The sequence below is a fragment of the Lontra canadensis genome, unplaced genomic scaffold (assembly GCF_010015895.1).
Source record: "Lontra canadensis isolate GAN:19392208 unplaced genomic scaffold, GSC_riverotter_1.0 scaffold99, whole genome shotgun sequence".
NCBI classification, from domain to species: Eukaryota; Metazoa; Chordata; class Mammalia; order Carnivora; family Mustelidae; genus Lontra; species Lontra canadensis.
In genome coordinates, this window is record NW_022631093.1 from 3548435 (window position 1) to 3566914 (window position 18480).

The 18480-nt window shown below is 43.7% G+C and overlaps 1 protein-coding gene and 1 non-coding gene across 3 annotated transcripts in view; one reads left to right on the plus strand and one right to left on the minus strand.

The window, feature by feature from the left end:
* The window catches only part of VDAC1 (voltage dependent anion channel 1), a 29005-nt gene that overhangs the window by 4746 nt on the left and 5779 nt on the right, over nt 1-18480 (minus strand). For both annotated transcript variants that reach the window (XM_032837550.1, XM_032837549.1), the window contains exons 2-6: nt 12540-12612; nt 11964-12013; nt 10543-10695; nt 10399-10451; nt 3677-3904 (exon numbers count right to left, since the gene is read on the minus strand). In XM_032837550.1, coding sequence (XP_032693441.1) covers nt 3677-3904; nt 10399-10451; nt 10543-10695; nt 11964-12013; nt 12540-12606 — 551 coding nt within the window. In that variant the 5' untranslated portion in view covers nt 12607-12612. The remainder of the gene's footprint in view (nt 1-3676; nt 3905-10398; nt 10452-10542; nt 10696-11963; nt 12014-12539; nt 12613-18480) is intronic.
* Nucleotides 6463-6565, plus strand: LOC116855237. The gene has a single exon (XR_004380310.1). It is a non-coding gene; the product is annotated as a U6 spliceosomal RNA (small nuclear RNA).

Sequence of the window (18480 nt, forward strand, 5' to 3'; positions counted from 1 at the left end):
CCAAGTCTAACAGAGGACAGGGGTGCTGTAAATGAACCAAAGTGATCACAAAACAGGTACCCACCCAATTAGGGAAAAGTCTGATAGGAATGGAACAGACACTGGAGTTGGGAGGGTTCAGAGGAAGGGAAAGGCTATCTGAACCACCACCAGAAACACCCAAAGGCAGGAATCTCAGGCTGCATGGAACTTGAAGCTGGCTTCCAAAATATTCTTTAAAGTAAAAGCAGTGGGGCGCTTGGGTGGCTCAGTCGTTGGGTATCTGCCTTCGGCTCAGGTCATGATCCCAGCCTCCTGGGATGGAGCCCCACATTAGGCTCCCTGCTCCACAGGAAGCCTGCTTCTCCCTCTCCCGATTCTCCTGCTTGTATTCCCTCTCTCACTGTCTCTCTCTGTCAAATAAATAAATAAAACCTTAAAAATTTTTAAAAATAAAAAAATAAAAGCAGCAACGGGGCACCTGAGTGGCTCAGTCAGTTGAGCGTCCAACTCTTGATTTCAATTCAGGGCGTGATGTCAGGGTCACGGGATGGAGCCCCGAGTCGGGCTCCCCTGCTCAGTAGGGAGTCTGCTCGGCGGGATTCTCTCCCTCTGCCCCTCCCTCTGTTCATACTTTCTATGAATGAATGAATGAATGAATGAATGCAGCAACTAAGACCCTGGGATTCTTGGTAGGGGGAGGGTTGGTTTTGTTTTGTTTTTTTTTTTTTGCTGTTGCTACTGCTAATGTTATTACTTTTATAAATGTGTCTATCATAACAATAGTAAGGAAAGAGAAGCAAATGAGAAGAGAACTCAGTCAGAAATGGTAAGAAAGGCTGGGCCACTCATATTTTTCAGAAGGCAGTTATAGCCCTTAGCACCCCAGCTACAGCCACCGCTTGCTGCAAAGACACAGTCAAAAGCGACCTGGCGCCTTGGGGGTACAGTGATGACAGAAGAGTTTCACCTGCAATTCCGATTTGTCCACCTGTGCGAAACTCTTGGCCCAAACTGCCGGTATTTGCAGTTCTGATGCAATGAAAAGGAGCTACTTGGTGCATTACAAAATGTCTCTTTCAAAAACAGAATGAAACCCAACTGGGACAAACTCCTTCCTCTCTTCCAAACACACCATACTCACTCCAGCTTCTGGAAATATCCCCCTCCACTTCTTCACATTCTTAACATGAAAAAGTTCCGCCTCATCACTTTGGGTGTTTCAAGTAGAAATGTCACCGGAAACTGGTAAGGCACAGCCTATGTGCTGTGGAATTCAGCAAAGACCTTAGAACTCACTAATCCAAGGACAAATTCTTGCTGATTCACTGCTAACTTTGCTCCTCACCACTACACTCTCCCTGAAGTAGACACTCATAAATACATTCTAAATGCTGAAGTTTTCCCTGAAATTCAATCATACAGACATTGTGCTTCCAGTAAGTACAGGTTTAGCCCAGGCAACCCCTGATCCACACGGAATCCTAAATTCTTCAGAAAATCCGAGGATGTTACAAAATAGCAGCTTGTCCTAGATAATAGATTTCTGAGTGATTTTAGTATAACTGAAATTGGAAGTTTTTCTTGGGTTCACATGTTTGTCCAAAAAAAAACTGTCAGTTTTTTAAAAATATATTCTAAAACCGGCAACACTGCCTTCCTGTACTGCAAGCTCTCAAAACCATAAACAGAGGGAAGTCATTGTTCAAATTCAACTATATAAAGCACAAAGAATCTCTATTACACATCGGGGCCTCCACATGCACCAGGGCAACCCGGATTAGCTGTGTCAGCTGTTCCCACACCAGCTAAAAATAAACCATGTCCACTTATTTTAAAATCAGGTACATGAGGCTCAGGTATGTGGGGGAAACAGCTAATAGCCATTGTTCTTCCTAGAACTGGTACCAATTTCCAATTCCAAACCAAGAAAAACTTTCCATTTCAGTCAAAACTCTAACTTTAAAAAACCCTTCTATTACTTGCACTATTTTTCCTGTGACACTTTTGTATGCTACCTTTTTTTGAATTTACATTTTTTTTCTTTACTTTTTTTGGTGTACACCTCTATGGATTTTAACACATGTGCAATATTTGTATGACCACCACTATAATTAGGATACTGAACAATTCCATCACCCCCAAATCTCATTCCACCCCTTAGTAGTCACACACTCCCACTCCCAGCCCAGGAAACCCTGGACTGTCCTTTACTATGGTTTTCCTGTGATTTCCTAGTTTTAAAAAATTCAAAAATTATATTAATATCTGTTATATTCTGTTATGTCAATTATATTAATTAGAATAGTGTTCCCTTATCTGCAGGAGGTATGTTCCAAGACCACCAGCAGATGCCTGAAACCACAGACAGTAGCGAACCCCTGTATATACTATATTTTCTCCTATACATACATCTCTGAGACAAATTTAAAATATAAATTAGACATGGTAAGGAATTAGCAACAATAACTTCTAATTTATTATTTTAATAAAATACAACTATTGTAATAATATACTGTAATAGAAGTTATATGAACGTGGCCTCTCAAAATATTATATTGTATACACCTTCTTCATATTGTTTTGTTTTTTGGGAGAGGGGAGGGGCAGAAGCAAAGAGAGAGAGAGAATCTTAAGCAGGCTCCACACCGACATGGGGCTCAATCTCACGACCCTGAGATCATGACCCGAAATCAGAAGTCGGATGCTTAACCATTTGAGCCACCCAGGCAGCCCAGTATACAACCTTCTTGGGATGATGTGAAATGACAAATGCCTACACGATGGGATGAAGGTGAGGTGAATGACAGAGACATGTGACACAGCATGAGGCCACTACTGACCTTCCGACAACACATCAGAAGGAGATCATCTACTTCCAGACCATGGCTGACTGTGGAACTGTCAACCGACATCGTGGAAAGTGAAAGGGCAGAAAAGGGGGAACCACTGGGTAAAAATTCTTCAAAAAGGTTTGCAAATGGAAATGTTATTAGATCTTTAAGAAGTCACTTCTTTAGTGACCTCTATTGGGAAGAAAGAAAATCGGTAAAGTTGTCCCCAAGTTGTGCCATAGGTTAGTTTCTCATGCCTAGGGGATTTGGGGCTGAAATGTGCATTTCCATTCACCTAAATCAGCAGCACTCCACTTTAACTCCCAAGGTTGATTACAAGGGGCTCTCTAACCTAATCTGCACTTTTCTCTCCCCTTCATGTACTGTCTGGTAGGTAATAAACTTGTGCATGCTATGCCATGTGGAAAAGACACTATGCAACTGAGATCACTGTTCCCTAACCTGTCTCTCAGATCTGCATTTCATTTACCACAGCAACCTGACCTCAGGCATCACACAGAGAAAAAGACAGTGGCACCTCTCCCTGCCATTTTGTTACTAAAATGAAAGGTGCTTAAATGTCCATGAAAGGACACTAGCAGGGAAGGGACTCTCCTCTGGATGGACATCATGCCACTGCTGTAATTGAGCAGTCATTCTGTGTGTACCAGTGACAACAATGACATTCTCTAGAACACAAAGAACCTAAGCCATTTCAGGAAATGGGCAGGTGGGAAACAGAAAAATATCAGCAGGCCATTTGGCTCGTCTGATTTCAACACACTCTAAAGTGATTAAAAATTGAGCTTGAAAAGCCATCTCCCTTCTGCACACACTCACACACCACACTCACATACACTTACACATTAGTGTGGAGCTGGAATTCGTCAGTCTTGTAGCCAACCGCAAAGTTGCTCTGGGTCACTCGAGACTTTGCAGTCTCGAAATTCATCTGGTAGCCAGCCAGCCAGCCCTCATAGCCCAGCACCACAGCGCCCCGGACTGAAGGACCAGCAATGTCGAAATCCACATCGCAGCCCAGGTTGATGTGCTCCCGCTTATACCCTGTCTTGATTTTTGCATTTTTTTTCCTGAAAGAAAAGAAATTGTATTAAGATCACAAGCTAACTCGCCTTGCAACAACCATACCCACAAGTACAAAAAAAGCATTGTTTTAAATCCCAGTTTACATACAGGGATAGGAGGCCAAGTGAGGGCCCTGTTCTCCTCTAGGCCACATCGGCAGAACACTAGCTCTCTAACCAGAATCCAGTGTGCAGAAATGCCCCAATAGGGACACCTCGGTGGCTCAGTTGGTTAAGCGGCTGCCTTGGGCTCAGGTCATGATCCCAGCGTCCTGGGATCAAGTCCCACATTGGGCTCCTTGCTCAGCAGGGAGCCTGCTTCTCCCTCTGCCTCTCCCTGCCATTCTGTCTGCCTGTGCTCACTCTCTCACTCTCTCTGACAAATAAATAAAATCTTTAAAAAAAAAAAGAAAGAAAGAAAGAAATGCCCCAATAATGAAGTGAGAACAGAGGCTGGAAAAGCACTAAGTAATTTTCTTTTACTAAACTCTCCCTATGCTTAATGTAACGGCCTACACAGGCATTTATTAGGGAAAATGCCACCATGTAATTATGAAACAGATGTTTCTTTGCTATTCTCTAAGACTAGGAAAAAGACACGGTGTATCTGTCATGAAGGCAGCTATCTAAACAGCCCCTTTTATTTATTTATTTATTTATTTATTTTTTTTTTTTTTAATTTATTTGACAGAGAGAGATCACAAGTAGACAGAGAGGCAGGCAGAGAGAGAGAGAGAGAGGGAAGCAGGCTCCCTGCTGAGCAGAGAGCCCGATGCGGGACTCGATCCCAGGACCCTGAGATCATGACCTGAGCTGAAGGCAGCGGCTTAACCCACTGAGCCACCCAGGTGCCCCTAAACAGCCCCTTTTAAGGAGATGGTTGCTTTCTTACTTTGTGGCTCACTTAGTAAGTAAAGAAAGTAATAAATACTAGATAGATCCCTTCTAAGTAAATATAACAGATAGCTTTTAATTCAGTATTCAAGAGATCCTAATGAGTATATTTCAGAGACCTGGATACTGACCTGCAACCTGGGGCCCTGCAGTCATGGGGGCTGGGAAGCCCTGCAAGACAGGACAAGTCTGTGGGTCTTGTCTGCTAATCCCAGATCTGCATATATGACCAGATTGGTGCCTCCTGTGCCTACTACTCAGGAAAGGTAGGTGGACTCGTGTCACCTGCAAATATATTACCCTGCCTTTATCAACATGGGAAACAAGACCACACCTATCAAATAAAATTTAGACTATTTTCTGTTATTCAACTACAAAATGGACATCCTCCCACAGCAAGCTGTATTCTCTGCAGAGATCGGGATCTACATAGCCTTGCCCACCCCAATCTCATTCACACTGAGATTAAAACTTCATTCCCAGCACCCAGACTCTGGACTCTAAATACCAGTCTCTCCTAAAAGGCACCAGTGTCCCTTGGAGAAACAGCAGACTACAGATCAGGACAGGGTGAGCTTGAAGTGTTTATCAAAGCTACCAAAGACTACTGGGATTGGCGCACAATGCCTTCAGAGCTAGCCTGAAGAGACTCCTAATGCCTTCAAACATGTAACAATGAGCTCATCTTTAAGAATAACACCAGCAATGGATTGAAACATAACAAGTATGTATAAACCAAGCATTCATTCATAATGACACTTAAAACACACACATGAGTCATCGCCAGAGACTAGAAAACCAAAGTGTTACTTCAAAACAATAAATTAAAAAGGAAGCAAACATTTTCCACCTTTCCTACCCTAACTCTATCTCAAGATAACCAATAGTTTATGAGAAGTTTCTTTTTATTGAAATATTCTAGCTACTACATGAAGAATGAATGATTAAAGTAGAATTATCACCAACTTGTGACACCTAATGAATGTATTGTGAATAGCATCAACTTTAACATACAAAGAACAAAACACGCCTTCTACATCCAAGTCATGGAAGCATAGAGCACCACTTGTATTTTACCACCCCCACCAGGAATCTAAATGCAATAAAGCCTCTAGACTTACTGATTCACAGTAAACATGGGGGACAGAGGAACAAGTTAAATGGCACCACAGAGATGCAAACAGCAAAATTTAGTCTATACGTAATCTTACGGGACAAATGATCTAGTTTCAATGAATAAATTGCAGGGGAGAGGGAGGACGAGAATCTAAAACTTAAAGAGATTTAAGGAGCCACAGGAAGCAATATTTGCAATTTTGCATGGACAATTTTTGAGTCTGTAAAAAAAATGAAATCATGTAAATCTGATCAGGCTAGAGATTTAAAAATCAAGGAATTATGATTAATTTTTTACAATGCAATCATACTGTAGTTATACTTTTTTTTTAAGATTTTATTTATTTATTTGACAGACAGAGATCACAATTATACAGAGAGGCAGGCAGAGAGAGAGGAGGGGAAGCAGGCTCTCTGCTGAGAAGAGAGCATGATGCAGGGCTCGATTCCAGGATCCTGGGATCATGACCTGAGCCAAAGACAGAGGCTTTAATCCACTGAGCCACCCAGGCGCCCTGTAGTTAAACTTTTTTAAAAAAGGAATCATATCATGCTTGCTTCAGCAGCACATATATTAAGATTGAAATGATACAGAGAAGATGAGCATGGCCCCTGCACAAAGATGACATACAAATGCATGAAGTGTTCCATATCTAACTCTAGGGAGCAAACTGATGGTAATCAGAGGGGAGGGGGAAAGGGGATGGGAGGGCACTTGCTGTGATGAGCACCAGGTAATGTATGGAATTCCTGAATCACGATATTGTACACCTGAAACTAATGTAAGACTATACATTCACTAACTGGAATTAAAATAAAAACTTTAAAAAAAGAATCTTATCACTTAAATATACATACTAAAATACTTACAGATGAAATTATTTGATAACTGATTTATGTCAAAAAAGTCTGAGGGAGAGATTATGAATGTATAAATAAAACATAATTGGTTTATGGGTTGGTAATTATTAAAGCTGGGTGATAGAAACATGATGAGGGCTTAATATACTATTCTGCTTTTTTCTCTGCTTTTGTATGTTTGAAATTTTCTATATTAAAAAATTTAAGGGGCACCTGGATGGCTCAGTTGTTAAGCAGATGCCTTCAGCTCAGGTCATGATCTGAGCCCTGCATCAGGGTCCCTGCTCAATGGGAAGCCTGCTTCTCCCTCTCCTACTCCCCCTGCCTATGTTCCCTCTCTCACTGTCTTTCTCTCTCTCTGTCAAATAAATAAATAGTCTTTTAAAAAAATTAAGGTTAAACATTCCAAGTTGCCAATGACAGAATTTTAGACATTGCGGCTGAAAATAAAGCAAACACCATTCACAAATGACAGTGATGCTTGCAACTTTTGTTCATGTGGCTTTGGTACATTTTCTCAAGCTTTAAAAGAAAAGAGTAACAACCAAACAAATTCTCTCTCCGCAAGAAAAATTCAAAATAAACCTATTCTGGACTTCCTGCTCTTTGGGGAAAGAAGCCTAGGTTTTGGCTTATCGAATTGGCACCATGCTAGCTGGGTGATTGATGAAAGAAATCTGCTCAGAGGCTGACATTTAGAAAGAGAAGGAGACCAAGAATGGTAAAAACCAGCCATTGTATAACCACCAGTAAAAAGCTGCTGCTGGGCACCTGGGTGGTTCAGTGGGTTAAAGCCTCTGCCTTCAGCTCAGGTCATGATCCCAGGGTCCCAGGATCGAGCCCCACATCTGCTTCTGCCTCTCTGCCTGCTTGTGATCTCTACCAAAGAAATAAATAAAATCTTTTTAAAAAGGAAAAAAAAAAAAAAAAAGCTGCTGCTGACTATAGTGTGCTGCCAGTGGAAACAGCCGTGTTTACCAGCCACGCCAGACCATTTACACAGTGCCTCCCCTACTCTGTCTCAGAGAATTCTGGCCAGGAGCACAAAGTCCCCACAGAATGGGCAGTGCTGGGGCAGTGACTCAGGTTCCTCTCCAGGTTCCTGCTCTCATGTAACACTCCACTCCTTTGGAGTTTTCCCTCTTTCAAATATTACTGGTATTTTTCCTTTTAAGCTACTTCCTGGTGCTAACTTGACAACTGCCTGAGTGAGGCATGACTCTGATTTCTGGTTAACAAACTGGCTTTTTTCTGTGGTGGGGTACCCAGCATGGGTGCTGGTCCATAGATGAATCTGCAGCCTCATCCATAATGTGCTCTATGCTCAGCTCCAGACAGAAACCAGGATGCTTTCCCAGGTTATCCCCCTTAGTAGCTTTGGAAAGCCAGCCTTCATTTCCAATCTCCATCAGGCCATCAAAAGTTGTCTCAAATACCCAGGAGCAATATGGACACAACCTTGGTTTCTAAATGCCATTCTTCAATAAAATGAACTGAAGCTCCTTGGAGAAATGCATGATAGCAGGACTAGAGAACAAGCAGAAGATGAGCCTGGTACATCTTCTGAAGTAGAGCTCAAAAGAAATGATAAGGGATAATAAAACACAGGATGTCAACTTGGAAGGAGGCCCAATAGCCATATCTAAAACAAATGAGTATAAAATATATTATGGTAATGGATTATAACGCACAGAATAAATGTCGTTGGATCCATACTGATACAAATAATTGATTAAAGAAATAAATGAAGGAGAAGAGCAAGCTCTCCCTTACAGTAGAATCCCAATTAATAAATGCAGAAGGAATGACGGGAAGAGAAAATCACCATCTGCCAAACATAATTGTTGCAGGCAAGAATCACCAATGGATACTAGGTTTCTTAGTCAAAGGATAAGAAACAGACTATCTACATAGTCTCAAAGTATCTCCCAAGATACTTACTTACAAAGAAAAAGAGCTTCATAGAGAAACCTCACAAACACCATTTTAACCAAGTGATCAAAGTTAATGTCACTAATAACAAGCATACTGACATCTATGCCCTGACATCACGCACCAAGAAAGATACAACACAACATCACTACTGTGTCTGTGATAATGGGTAACCTGAGTTTCACCATGAGGAAACATCAGACAAATCCAAATCGAAGGATTCTACAAAATTGGGCAATCCTCTTTAACACTGTCAAGGTCATGAAAAACGAAGAAAGACTATGTCTCAGATTAGAGGAGACAAAAGAGATTTGACGACTAAATGTGATCTAGTACCCTGAACTAGATCATGGACCTGAAATAAGACATCAATAGGACAACTGACTAGTTAACTCTACGAAAACCATATAAATTTCCTGGTTCTGATCATCATATTGTAGTCATGTAAGACGTTAACATTAGGAGAAGCCAGGTCTAGAAAATAAAGGAACTCTACACACTACTTGTGCAACATTTTTGTGTATGTTAAATACAAAATTACTTCAAAATACAAAGTTACATTTAAAAAAATGTTCCTCTTATGTGTATTACTGCAGGACCTGGAGACTTCTCTGCAAACCTCCAAAATGTAATGGGAGGGAAATCCCTTACAAATTCCTAAGTGTGCCATCTCAGCGCAGCAGACAAAGTCCTAGGCAGCAAATTCAAGCATGTGAGCACATTCCCCTGCCTCCCATGATATCAGAGCATCTCTCTGGGTAATCTCTCCTGTCACGGCAGGGTGCCTGGAGGGAAGCAGGCAAGCAAGAAAGCAATGCTCCTGCAGGGAAAAACTACAACAGGATGAGAACAAGAGCAAATGAAGCTCCTTCCCAATGGTCTTCATGTCATTCTGAACAAAGTTACAATAAGACTCTAACCTACAGAGACAGAAGCCCTGCCTGCCCAGTCCCTTGCAGTTACCCACATGCAGTACAGGCTCTGAGCTCAGTAGACCCTTCCTCTAAAACACATTCATCAGAAGGGAAGAAAAGAAATAATATGGAATGGCAAAAAATGAAATCCATAATGCCACTATATGTACGCTTAAAGATTACGGAGATGCTAAATTTTAATGTATATTTTACTACAATTTTTAAAAACTAACAAATGAAATTCAGTATATACCCTTGCACCTGTGAGCAGTATGTAAAACAACCTTCTCCAAGTTTAAGACATCTACTGCTCTGAGTGGTTAAAAATTTTAAAAAAGGGTACCCCTTCTAGCCAAGGACCTGAGGCAACCAACACACCATCTTGCCTCCTAATGAGCCCAATAACTGTCAAGTCTAATTGGATTGAGGCTAGGGGGCATGGGGCACAAAGAGCAGCCTCAGGAGCCTCCCTATAGTTAGAAGCCACACTCTCTTGGTGCTGGGGAGAGGACCCTCCCAGCCTACAAATTGGGGTGGCAACCGTGATCGCTTAGTCCCTGCTTCCAAACCTCACCACTGCCCTGCAGCCTTGGCCATTTGTATTAGCAGCAGCCTCACTCACGTGAAAAAGCATTACTGGACCACAAGTCCTACAGCCCGCCACAAATGAAGCCAGGAGAACCACAACGGGCAGCCCAGAATCTTACTGTAACACATGGCTAAATGTCCTTGCTTTAAAAAACAAAAAACAAAAAAAAAAAGAAACCCACATGAGATTCTTACCCTGTGTTTGGTGAGAAGGATGAATCAAAGGTCAGCTTCAGTCCACGTGCAAGCTGAACGGAAAAAAATTTGCCAGGTTTAGTCAAAAGGCAGGGCAACAGATGTCAATGAGTAAAACTATGTCTTTTCCCGGGTGACCATTACCTGATCTTCCACAGTGATCTCTGTGCCTAGCGTGTTGTCAGTGTTCCATTTCTCTGTAAACGTCAGACCATATTCGGTCCACCTGTACTTGGTTTCCAGACTGCCCGTCACTTTGGTGGTCTCAGTGTTGGCTGAACCTGAGCTTGTAAATTCCTTTAAAGGAGAGAGAGAGTCACAGCCTGTACACCAGCACGATGCCACCATAAACAGAACATACTTCCCCTTATGTAAGGATGTGTGGGGCAGGGGCTAAAGCTACTCCTATAATTCAATATTTAAATGCAGATGGGGCGAAAGAAGTCTGTTGATTAAAGGACTCTTTTGGGGGAATTCTTCATCAGGAGACAACTTCCTTCCTCCCTGGTAATGCTTTAGTCTAGACAGGAAGGCAATCCCCCTTCCATCCTAATAGAAAAAGCACTGAGCTAAAGACGACACTGCAGTAGATAGCCCCAAAACTTCCTCCTTCCAACAACTGCCACAAGCACAATCTATAAGGGACTGCTAAGGGGCATGGGTGGCTCAGTCAGTTAAGCATCCAACACTCGGTTTCAGCTCAGGTCATGATCTCAGGGTTATGAGATCCAGCCCCACTGTTCTCAGCAAGAGTCCACCTGAGATTCTCTGAGATTCTCTTCCTTTCCCTCTACCCTTCCCCAGCTTGTGTACGCACTCTTTCTCTAAAATAAATAAATCTTTAAAAAAAAAATAAAATAAAAAAAAGGGAGGGGTGCCTGGTTGGCTCAGTGGGTTGGGCCTCTGCCTTCGGCTCGGGTCATCATCTCGGGGTCCTGAGATCGAGTCCCGCGTTGGACTCTCTGGTTGGCGGGGAGTCTGCTTCCCCCTCTCTCTCTGGCTGCCTCTCTGCCTACTTGTGATCTCTCTCTCTCTCTGTCAAATAAATAAATAAAATCTTAAAAAAAAAAAAAAAAGGAACTACTAAGGTTTTTTTTAACTAATTATGTGGCGTTGAAAACCAGTAAAATTTTTTTATTAAAGATTTTTATTTATTTACTCGAGAAAGAGAGAGCGAGAGCATGCACAGTTGGGGGAGAGGCAGAGGAAGAAGAAGCAGATGATGCAGGGCTTGATCCCAGGACCTTGAGATCATGACCTGAGCTGAAATCAGAAACTTGACCAACTGTGCCACCAATGCACCCTGAAAACAAGTCAGTTTTAATATAAGAAACAAGGAAAAACAAAACTGAGGCCTGTTAATTAAGCATACAAAGCTGTTAAATTGGGGATCTGTCAGCAGGGTTCCCCTGGATCAACCATCCCATAGAGGCTGCAATGAATGTGACAACCACAACCCACCACAACCAAAAAGGGCCTTTCATTTGGCTCTGCCACACAGGACATGGCAGTTACTTACTGATCTACAATAAACACCCATACTCCATGTCGGTCAGACAACTTACCAGTCCATTCTCAGATTTTGTTTTCAAGTCAAGTTTTATTAAGCCAAATCCTAAAGAAAGGAGATGGTAACTGTTAATAGGTTAAATAACTAACTTGAGAGTAGCATCGCTGCCTCCCTCCTGCTGCTCCAAAATGCCATGAGTGTGTAGGGAGCCTGTCTCCGCTGCTGCCTGCCTACGTGTGGAGCTCAGGAGGCACCAAACAGTGGCAGAAAGAAAAGGCACAGCACCCCCCAGAGCCCGACCTGCACTCCCAGCAGAATGGGAGGAAAAGGTGCATGATAGCATGAGCAATGCCGAAGGACAGGCCACATTTAGAAATCACACTCCACTGCAACGGCATACACAGAGCTGCTCCCACCCATGGGAGAGGAACTCAGAACATCTGCTTGCCTGTAGTAATTTATGAGCCTGCCCCTACCAGCTACACAAACCAAAACTACTTCACCAGCCATCAAAAGCTTGTCTTATTTTCCCTAACATGAAAGTTGTAAGAGCCGACTGACCCGCGTCTCTCAAAATGTGATGGGTGAAATCCCAAACATGCCAATCCAGACTGTGAACTGAAACACTCACCATAACCCTTGGTGAAGACATCCCTGGCAGATTTGCCAAGATCAGCATACGTGGGAGGCACGGCCATCTTCTGCTACAATAAAAGAATCGCCAGAAGAAATAATTCAGTAATTAGGGAAATTCGTTTTCCATCAATAAAAATTATTAGCTATAATTAACCACCAATAAAAATCATCAGCACAGAGTTCCAGATGTGCACAGAGAAGCCTTACTATCTCAAGCTTCTCCTTGTATCCAGAGGTTGAGATACCTAACAAGTTTTTGTTGATAGCAGATCAGCCTGCCTTTAGATCTCTTCTTGGCATCCCCAGGACTGAGCATAAGCCCAGAGTATAGCAGGAGTCAGTAAATATTTGCTGAATGAATTAATTGTCAACGACACATTCCCATGAGCCAGCTACTTTGGTGAACTGCAGGACTCTTGCCAATAAAATGTATCTTCTTACAAAATGTCGGCTACTATGACATTAAATGTGATGAAGAGAAATCAGAGCTTTTTCAGGCCAGCTTATTTTCCAAATGGTTCTGATTTCATTCATTCAACAAAATACAGAGTACCTAATATGTGCCAAAATGAATGTAACTTTTCAAAAAACTGCACTTCAGAGAAACCCATTTTTTGAGTATCATATTCTTCACACAGAATACAGCAAAACCTAACAATTAGGCAACTCTCCACGTGGAAGGAAACGAAACTACACACAAGCCTGAAAAATAAATACAAATATTTATTGAGCTGCAATGGGACTTTATTTTTAAAATCAACTATCAGGGGTGCCTGGGTGGCTCAGAGGGTTAAGCCTTTGCCTTCCACTCAGGTCATGGTCTCAGGGTCCTGGGATCAAGTCCCACATCAGGCCCCTTTGCTGAGCAGGGAGCCTGCTTCTCCCTCTGCCCCTTCCCCTGCTCATGCTTTCTCTCGCTCTCTCTCAAATAAATAAATAAATAAAATATTTAAAAAGAAAGGAGGGAAGGGAAGGAGGAAGGGAGAAAGAAAACCATCAGGGGCACCTGGTGGCTCAGTTGAGCACCCAACTCCTGATCTCGGCTCAGGCCATGATCTCAGGGTCCTGAGATGGAGCTCTATGCTCAGCGGGGAGTCTGCTTCTCTCCCTCTCCCTCGGCCCCTCCCCTCTCCCCCACTCTCCTATGCTCTTTCTCTTTATAAAATAAATGAATAAATCTTTAAAACCAACTAGCGGGGCACCTGGGTGGCTCCGTCGTTAAGTGTCTGCCTTTGGCTCAGGTCGTGATCCCAGGGTCCTGGGATTGAGCCCCGCATCAGGCTCCCTGCTCCTCGGGAAGCCTGCTTCTCCCTCTCCCATTTCTCAGCTTGTGTTCCCTCTCTCACTGTGTGTGTGTGTGTGTGTGTGTGTGTATGTGTGTGTCTATCAAATAAATAAATAAATCTTTAAAAAATAAAATAAAATAAACTATCAAAGTACTACCTGAAATTGTTGTATATCCTAAGTCAGTCAACAAGCATTTATTAAACATCTCTGTGTTCAAGGAAGGTGAGTAGTTCAAATAGTCCTTGCCCTAAAGATCACACTGTGTCCCTGGGAGGCTTTGCTATGACTCAGTACATACACAGCATTAAAATCCTAACCCAGGGCAGCACACACAGAGGCGGAGAGAAGCCACGAGACAGCAACCATCACATGCATCTTCTCCATTTCCAGAATCATTAGCCTCAATTAGTGGAAATCCAATAAACCCACAGATGGTTCCATTAATTTTTAAAATACAGTATCCTAAATTGCCAAACTGAATCTGCATATACCCTACATGAAATCACATATGTATGTATTCACACAAACAAACACCTGCATGGCATGTTCCCGGTAAGTGGGAACCCCATGAAAGTGGTTCAAGTGAGCCCAGGGGGACAGTAACCCAAATGAAGCCACACTGATGACCTAAGCCTTAATTTCCAAGACACTGCAAGAAGCAATGAGTGCACTAGAAAATAAACAACTACAAACTACCACAATTATAAAATTGTGGTCCAAGTCCTATTTTACATTTTTCAGAGGTTTTGCTAATTCTGCTTCACCTCACTTTTGTGTCAGAGCAGAGCGGAGTGGAGCAGCCCAGTGAGCTGTTTATGCTATCCTATTTTTGTTGCTCTTGTTATTTCTTGCACATGATCAAGCTAGAACCATGGATAGCTCAGTCCACATTAGGGTCAGGCACAAAGAAAATGGGGGAAGATCCACTTTAGTCTGTCAATTGGCTGTTTCAAGTCTGGGGACTCCTGTCTCCTGACCTGTTCCCCTTCCACCCAAAACAAACCTCACAGACACATCCACCCCTGAGACAGAGCAGGAAACCATCCACCAGGTCCTCCAGAACAGAATACCCCCAGCATACGGCATATGTTCTGGCCACAGATTGCCCTGGTTTCCTCCAAGGAGAAGGAATGAAACAACCCTGTGTCCAAGGCTGAAGTTATGCAGCCCCAAGGAAATCTGCACAACATCTCAGCTAAGGGCCCACAGTATTCTCCACCCCAAACAATGCTAACAGGAATCAGTGGACTGAGCACCCCTCTTCAGAGCTGCCTTCCCCCCACTGGGCCACAAACTCAGCCCCAGGTAAGGGGAGGAGCAGTACAGTGGCAATATCTCCAGATGAGCTAAGACCTCACTGTACCTCAGGCGCCAGGGCCTTCCCAAGTACCCTCTGCTGGCTCTAGGACCCACCTCACCAGACAGGAGCAGCTTTCATATTTGGACTGGTCTGCCCCTCAGGGAAAAGGCAGATCACTCATCATTTAATGCTCCCGAAATACCCTCGCTCGTCACTAATTCCCAAAACCGAACAAGTAAAGCCACCTGTCAAAAAAAAAAAAAAAAAACCCACTCCACTGCCAGCAAATATCACCCTAAAGTACATGGCTGTGGTCATTAAAGAGATTACCCTCTAAAGACAAAGGAGTTGGGGGCACAGAGGGAGCATGGATCAGGCCAGGCTCTCCATCTGGCTCCTGCTCAGCCCCTGGCAGGGAAGATGCAGAGCAACCCCCAGCTGAGTGGAAGCCAAACCCACTCCTGGACCTGAGCACACACCCACCAAAAAAGGCAAGAGGATGACTCCCCCTTACAGAAAGCCCCCAAGTGCTGTGAAATGCAGCTTCCCTGTGATTTTGGTGCCATCTTCTGCTCTCCCCACCCAGTCTCCTTCTGCATTTATTGGAGGACTGAGGCAAGGGCCAAGATTCCGCTTTCTTACAACTGCCAACAGCACCCAGGATATGCCCATTTTTACACAGTCCTCAGTACCCACTGCAAAAACAATTTTGGTGTAGAAATTACAATTCCCATTCATGTTTTCTCAGGCCAGGACCAGAGGGAAGAGAGCTTGGCATCCTACTTTCTCAGTAACCTCCCGCCAGTGCTGACTCTGAAGCTGAACCCTGGCCCCAGCCCCTACCTCCACCCAGATCAGCTCCAAATCGCTCACCATCTGTCTCTGCAGCATCCACCCCATGTGCCTTCAGAAGCCCAGCCTCTGGGGACTGAGCACGAAGTGGGGCACTCTGACATAGGAAGGCAGCCAGCCCTGGCCAGATGCCAGAAAGCTGCCTAGGGAAAGCAGGAACCCCGCTGTCTGCCTGGGAGCCTGGGAGCCTGGGAGCCTGGTTCCCGAGGATATGTGGAACACAAGGGATGGACAGGATTGGGCTGAACAGACCCATCCCCAGTCACTGATGACTTTGAGAAAGACTAGTAAGTCACAGCAGGAGACAGGAGCCCCTGGTAACCCTCCACTGCCTGCTAGGCTACCTACCCAACCATACCCTGGCTGACCTTGAACGGATTATGTAAGCTCCACTCCAGCTGAGGAATGAAAATCCAGCCCATACTGGAAGCTGGAAGGGTAGAGATAGTATATCGTCTAGCATGGCCTGCATAACACTTACATAACCTCTGCCTTGGGGAACACGGCTTCCTTGACTCATCAGTTGCCTGGCAGTGACGCTGCTCTGTTCCTAGCACCCCCAACACTCCCACAGTGCACACCTACCCCCAAATCATACCTTGAACTCAAAGCATCCCAGAGCCTGTCATGCCTAAATTTATCCAAAATATGTAAAAAGCTATGTGTCAAAGATGACAAGCCCTGGCACGTAGCAGATATTCAATATAAATGCCTGTTTAATGCGTAAATGTGCAAGGAGCAAGAAAGTATTTTTATAGTAGGAGGAAAAAAAAATAGAAACTTAGTAACCGACAAGAGGGTCTAAGTAAATGACAATGTAGCCAGGCAGCAGGCTCTCCCTCTACAGGGAAGGTGCAAGGCGACCAGGGAGAGGGGGTGGAGAGACCCACATCCAGCACCCTCCACCCCCACCGTGGCCTAAGGGGAGCTCCACTCGGGCTGAGGAGACCCAGTGCCTTCAGAAGGGATCACTGCCACTTCTGACCTCAGAACATTCTAATAGCCTCAGGGAGCCGCTTTTAAAGTGAATGACACATCTGTGTTTGAGAGGCTCACTCAACAAACTGGCAAAAACATATATGAAAACATCCACTGTTGGTGTGGAAAATGGTGAGTCCTGCTCACGCCAAGTGTTAAGTACTCTGTACAGGACAGTCCCTTTGGAGACAGGGGCTGGCCAGTGCCTAAGTGGGCATACGTTAACCTAGTGGCAATTCAACCATGAGGAACCCACCCAAGGCACCCAAAGACGGGTGCATGAGGGTGCTCACGGCAGCATGATTGACAACACACAAGCCAAAAGCAATGTAAATGGCCAACAGGGAAATGAATGAATAAAATCAGAGGGCTTGCAAACTAAGGAGTATCACGTGGTAATCAAAAAGAATGAGATGGGTTTATGCTTGGTGGCAAAGAAAGCTATGTTTGATACGCAGCTGACCCTTGCACAACACAGATTTGAACAAATCTACTTTTATGTGGATTTTTTTCAACAAATACAGTGTAGTACTTACTGTAAGTGTATTTTTTCTTTCTTACAGTTTTCTTAATATTTTTTCTCTAGCTTAGTCTACTGTAATATAATATATATAACATACAAAATATGTGCTAATTGACTATATATTACCTGTAAGGCTTCTGGTCAACAGTAGGCTATTAGTAGCTAAATCTGGAAGGAGTCAAAAGTCGTACAAGGATTTTCGACTGACCCCATGCTGCTCAAGGGCCAGCTGTAGTTAAATGAAAAAAATAAGTCACAATGTGTAATTCCATGTTACTAGAGGAAAACCCTTTCACATACATGTTCATATGTTCACACATTTGCATATGATGGAAAAGCTGTAAGCCCATCTGTAAGTTGTGGCTGCCTGGGAGCTGCTTGGAAAGGAAAAGGGGCTTAAGGAAGGAGTGGAGTTAAAATAGGATTTTCAGTGTTTGTTCCGCTTCATTATTTAAGTTGTTGGTATATATTGGTAATTTTTTTAAGAACAGAAAACTAAAAAACCCAACCAGTGTGTGTGAAATTGAGCTATGCTGTCTTCAGGATACTGCAATAAACCACATTCTAAAAGGCAATTGCAGTGCAGGTGCCAAAAGGAAAAGCCATGTGGAAAGTTATCTATCCCGGTTCCAAGAACAGATTCAAACTACACTGAGATGGCAGGGTTAACAGGCAAGGCCTATCAGGGGCACATTCTACTCCCAGGTGACCACCTGGGGCTCAGGCCACCCTTATCAGGAGGCAGAAGTAAGACAGAATTCCCTAACTTTAGCGTACCTGAGAATGGCCTGAGCTAGCTGTTCCAAAGCCTTCTTCCCTCCCTCTCCGCCCTTCCTAGCCTAACTTAACAGGTAGCACAGCACTTTCATCGGCAGAGGCAGAAGAATCCAGGTACCCTCAGAGAGGGGACAACCACTGCAGCGGCTGACACAGGGAACAGGGTAGCATTCAGCTCAGTCAGGAAAGTCTTCTGCGCAAGGTTAGTGTGTTGAGAGA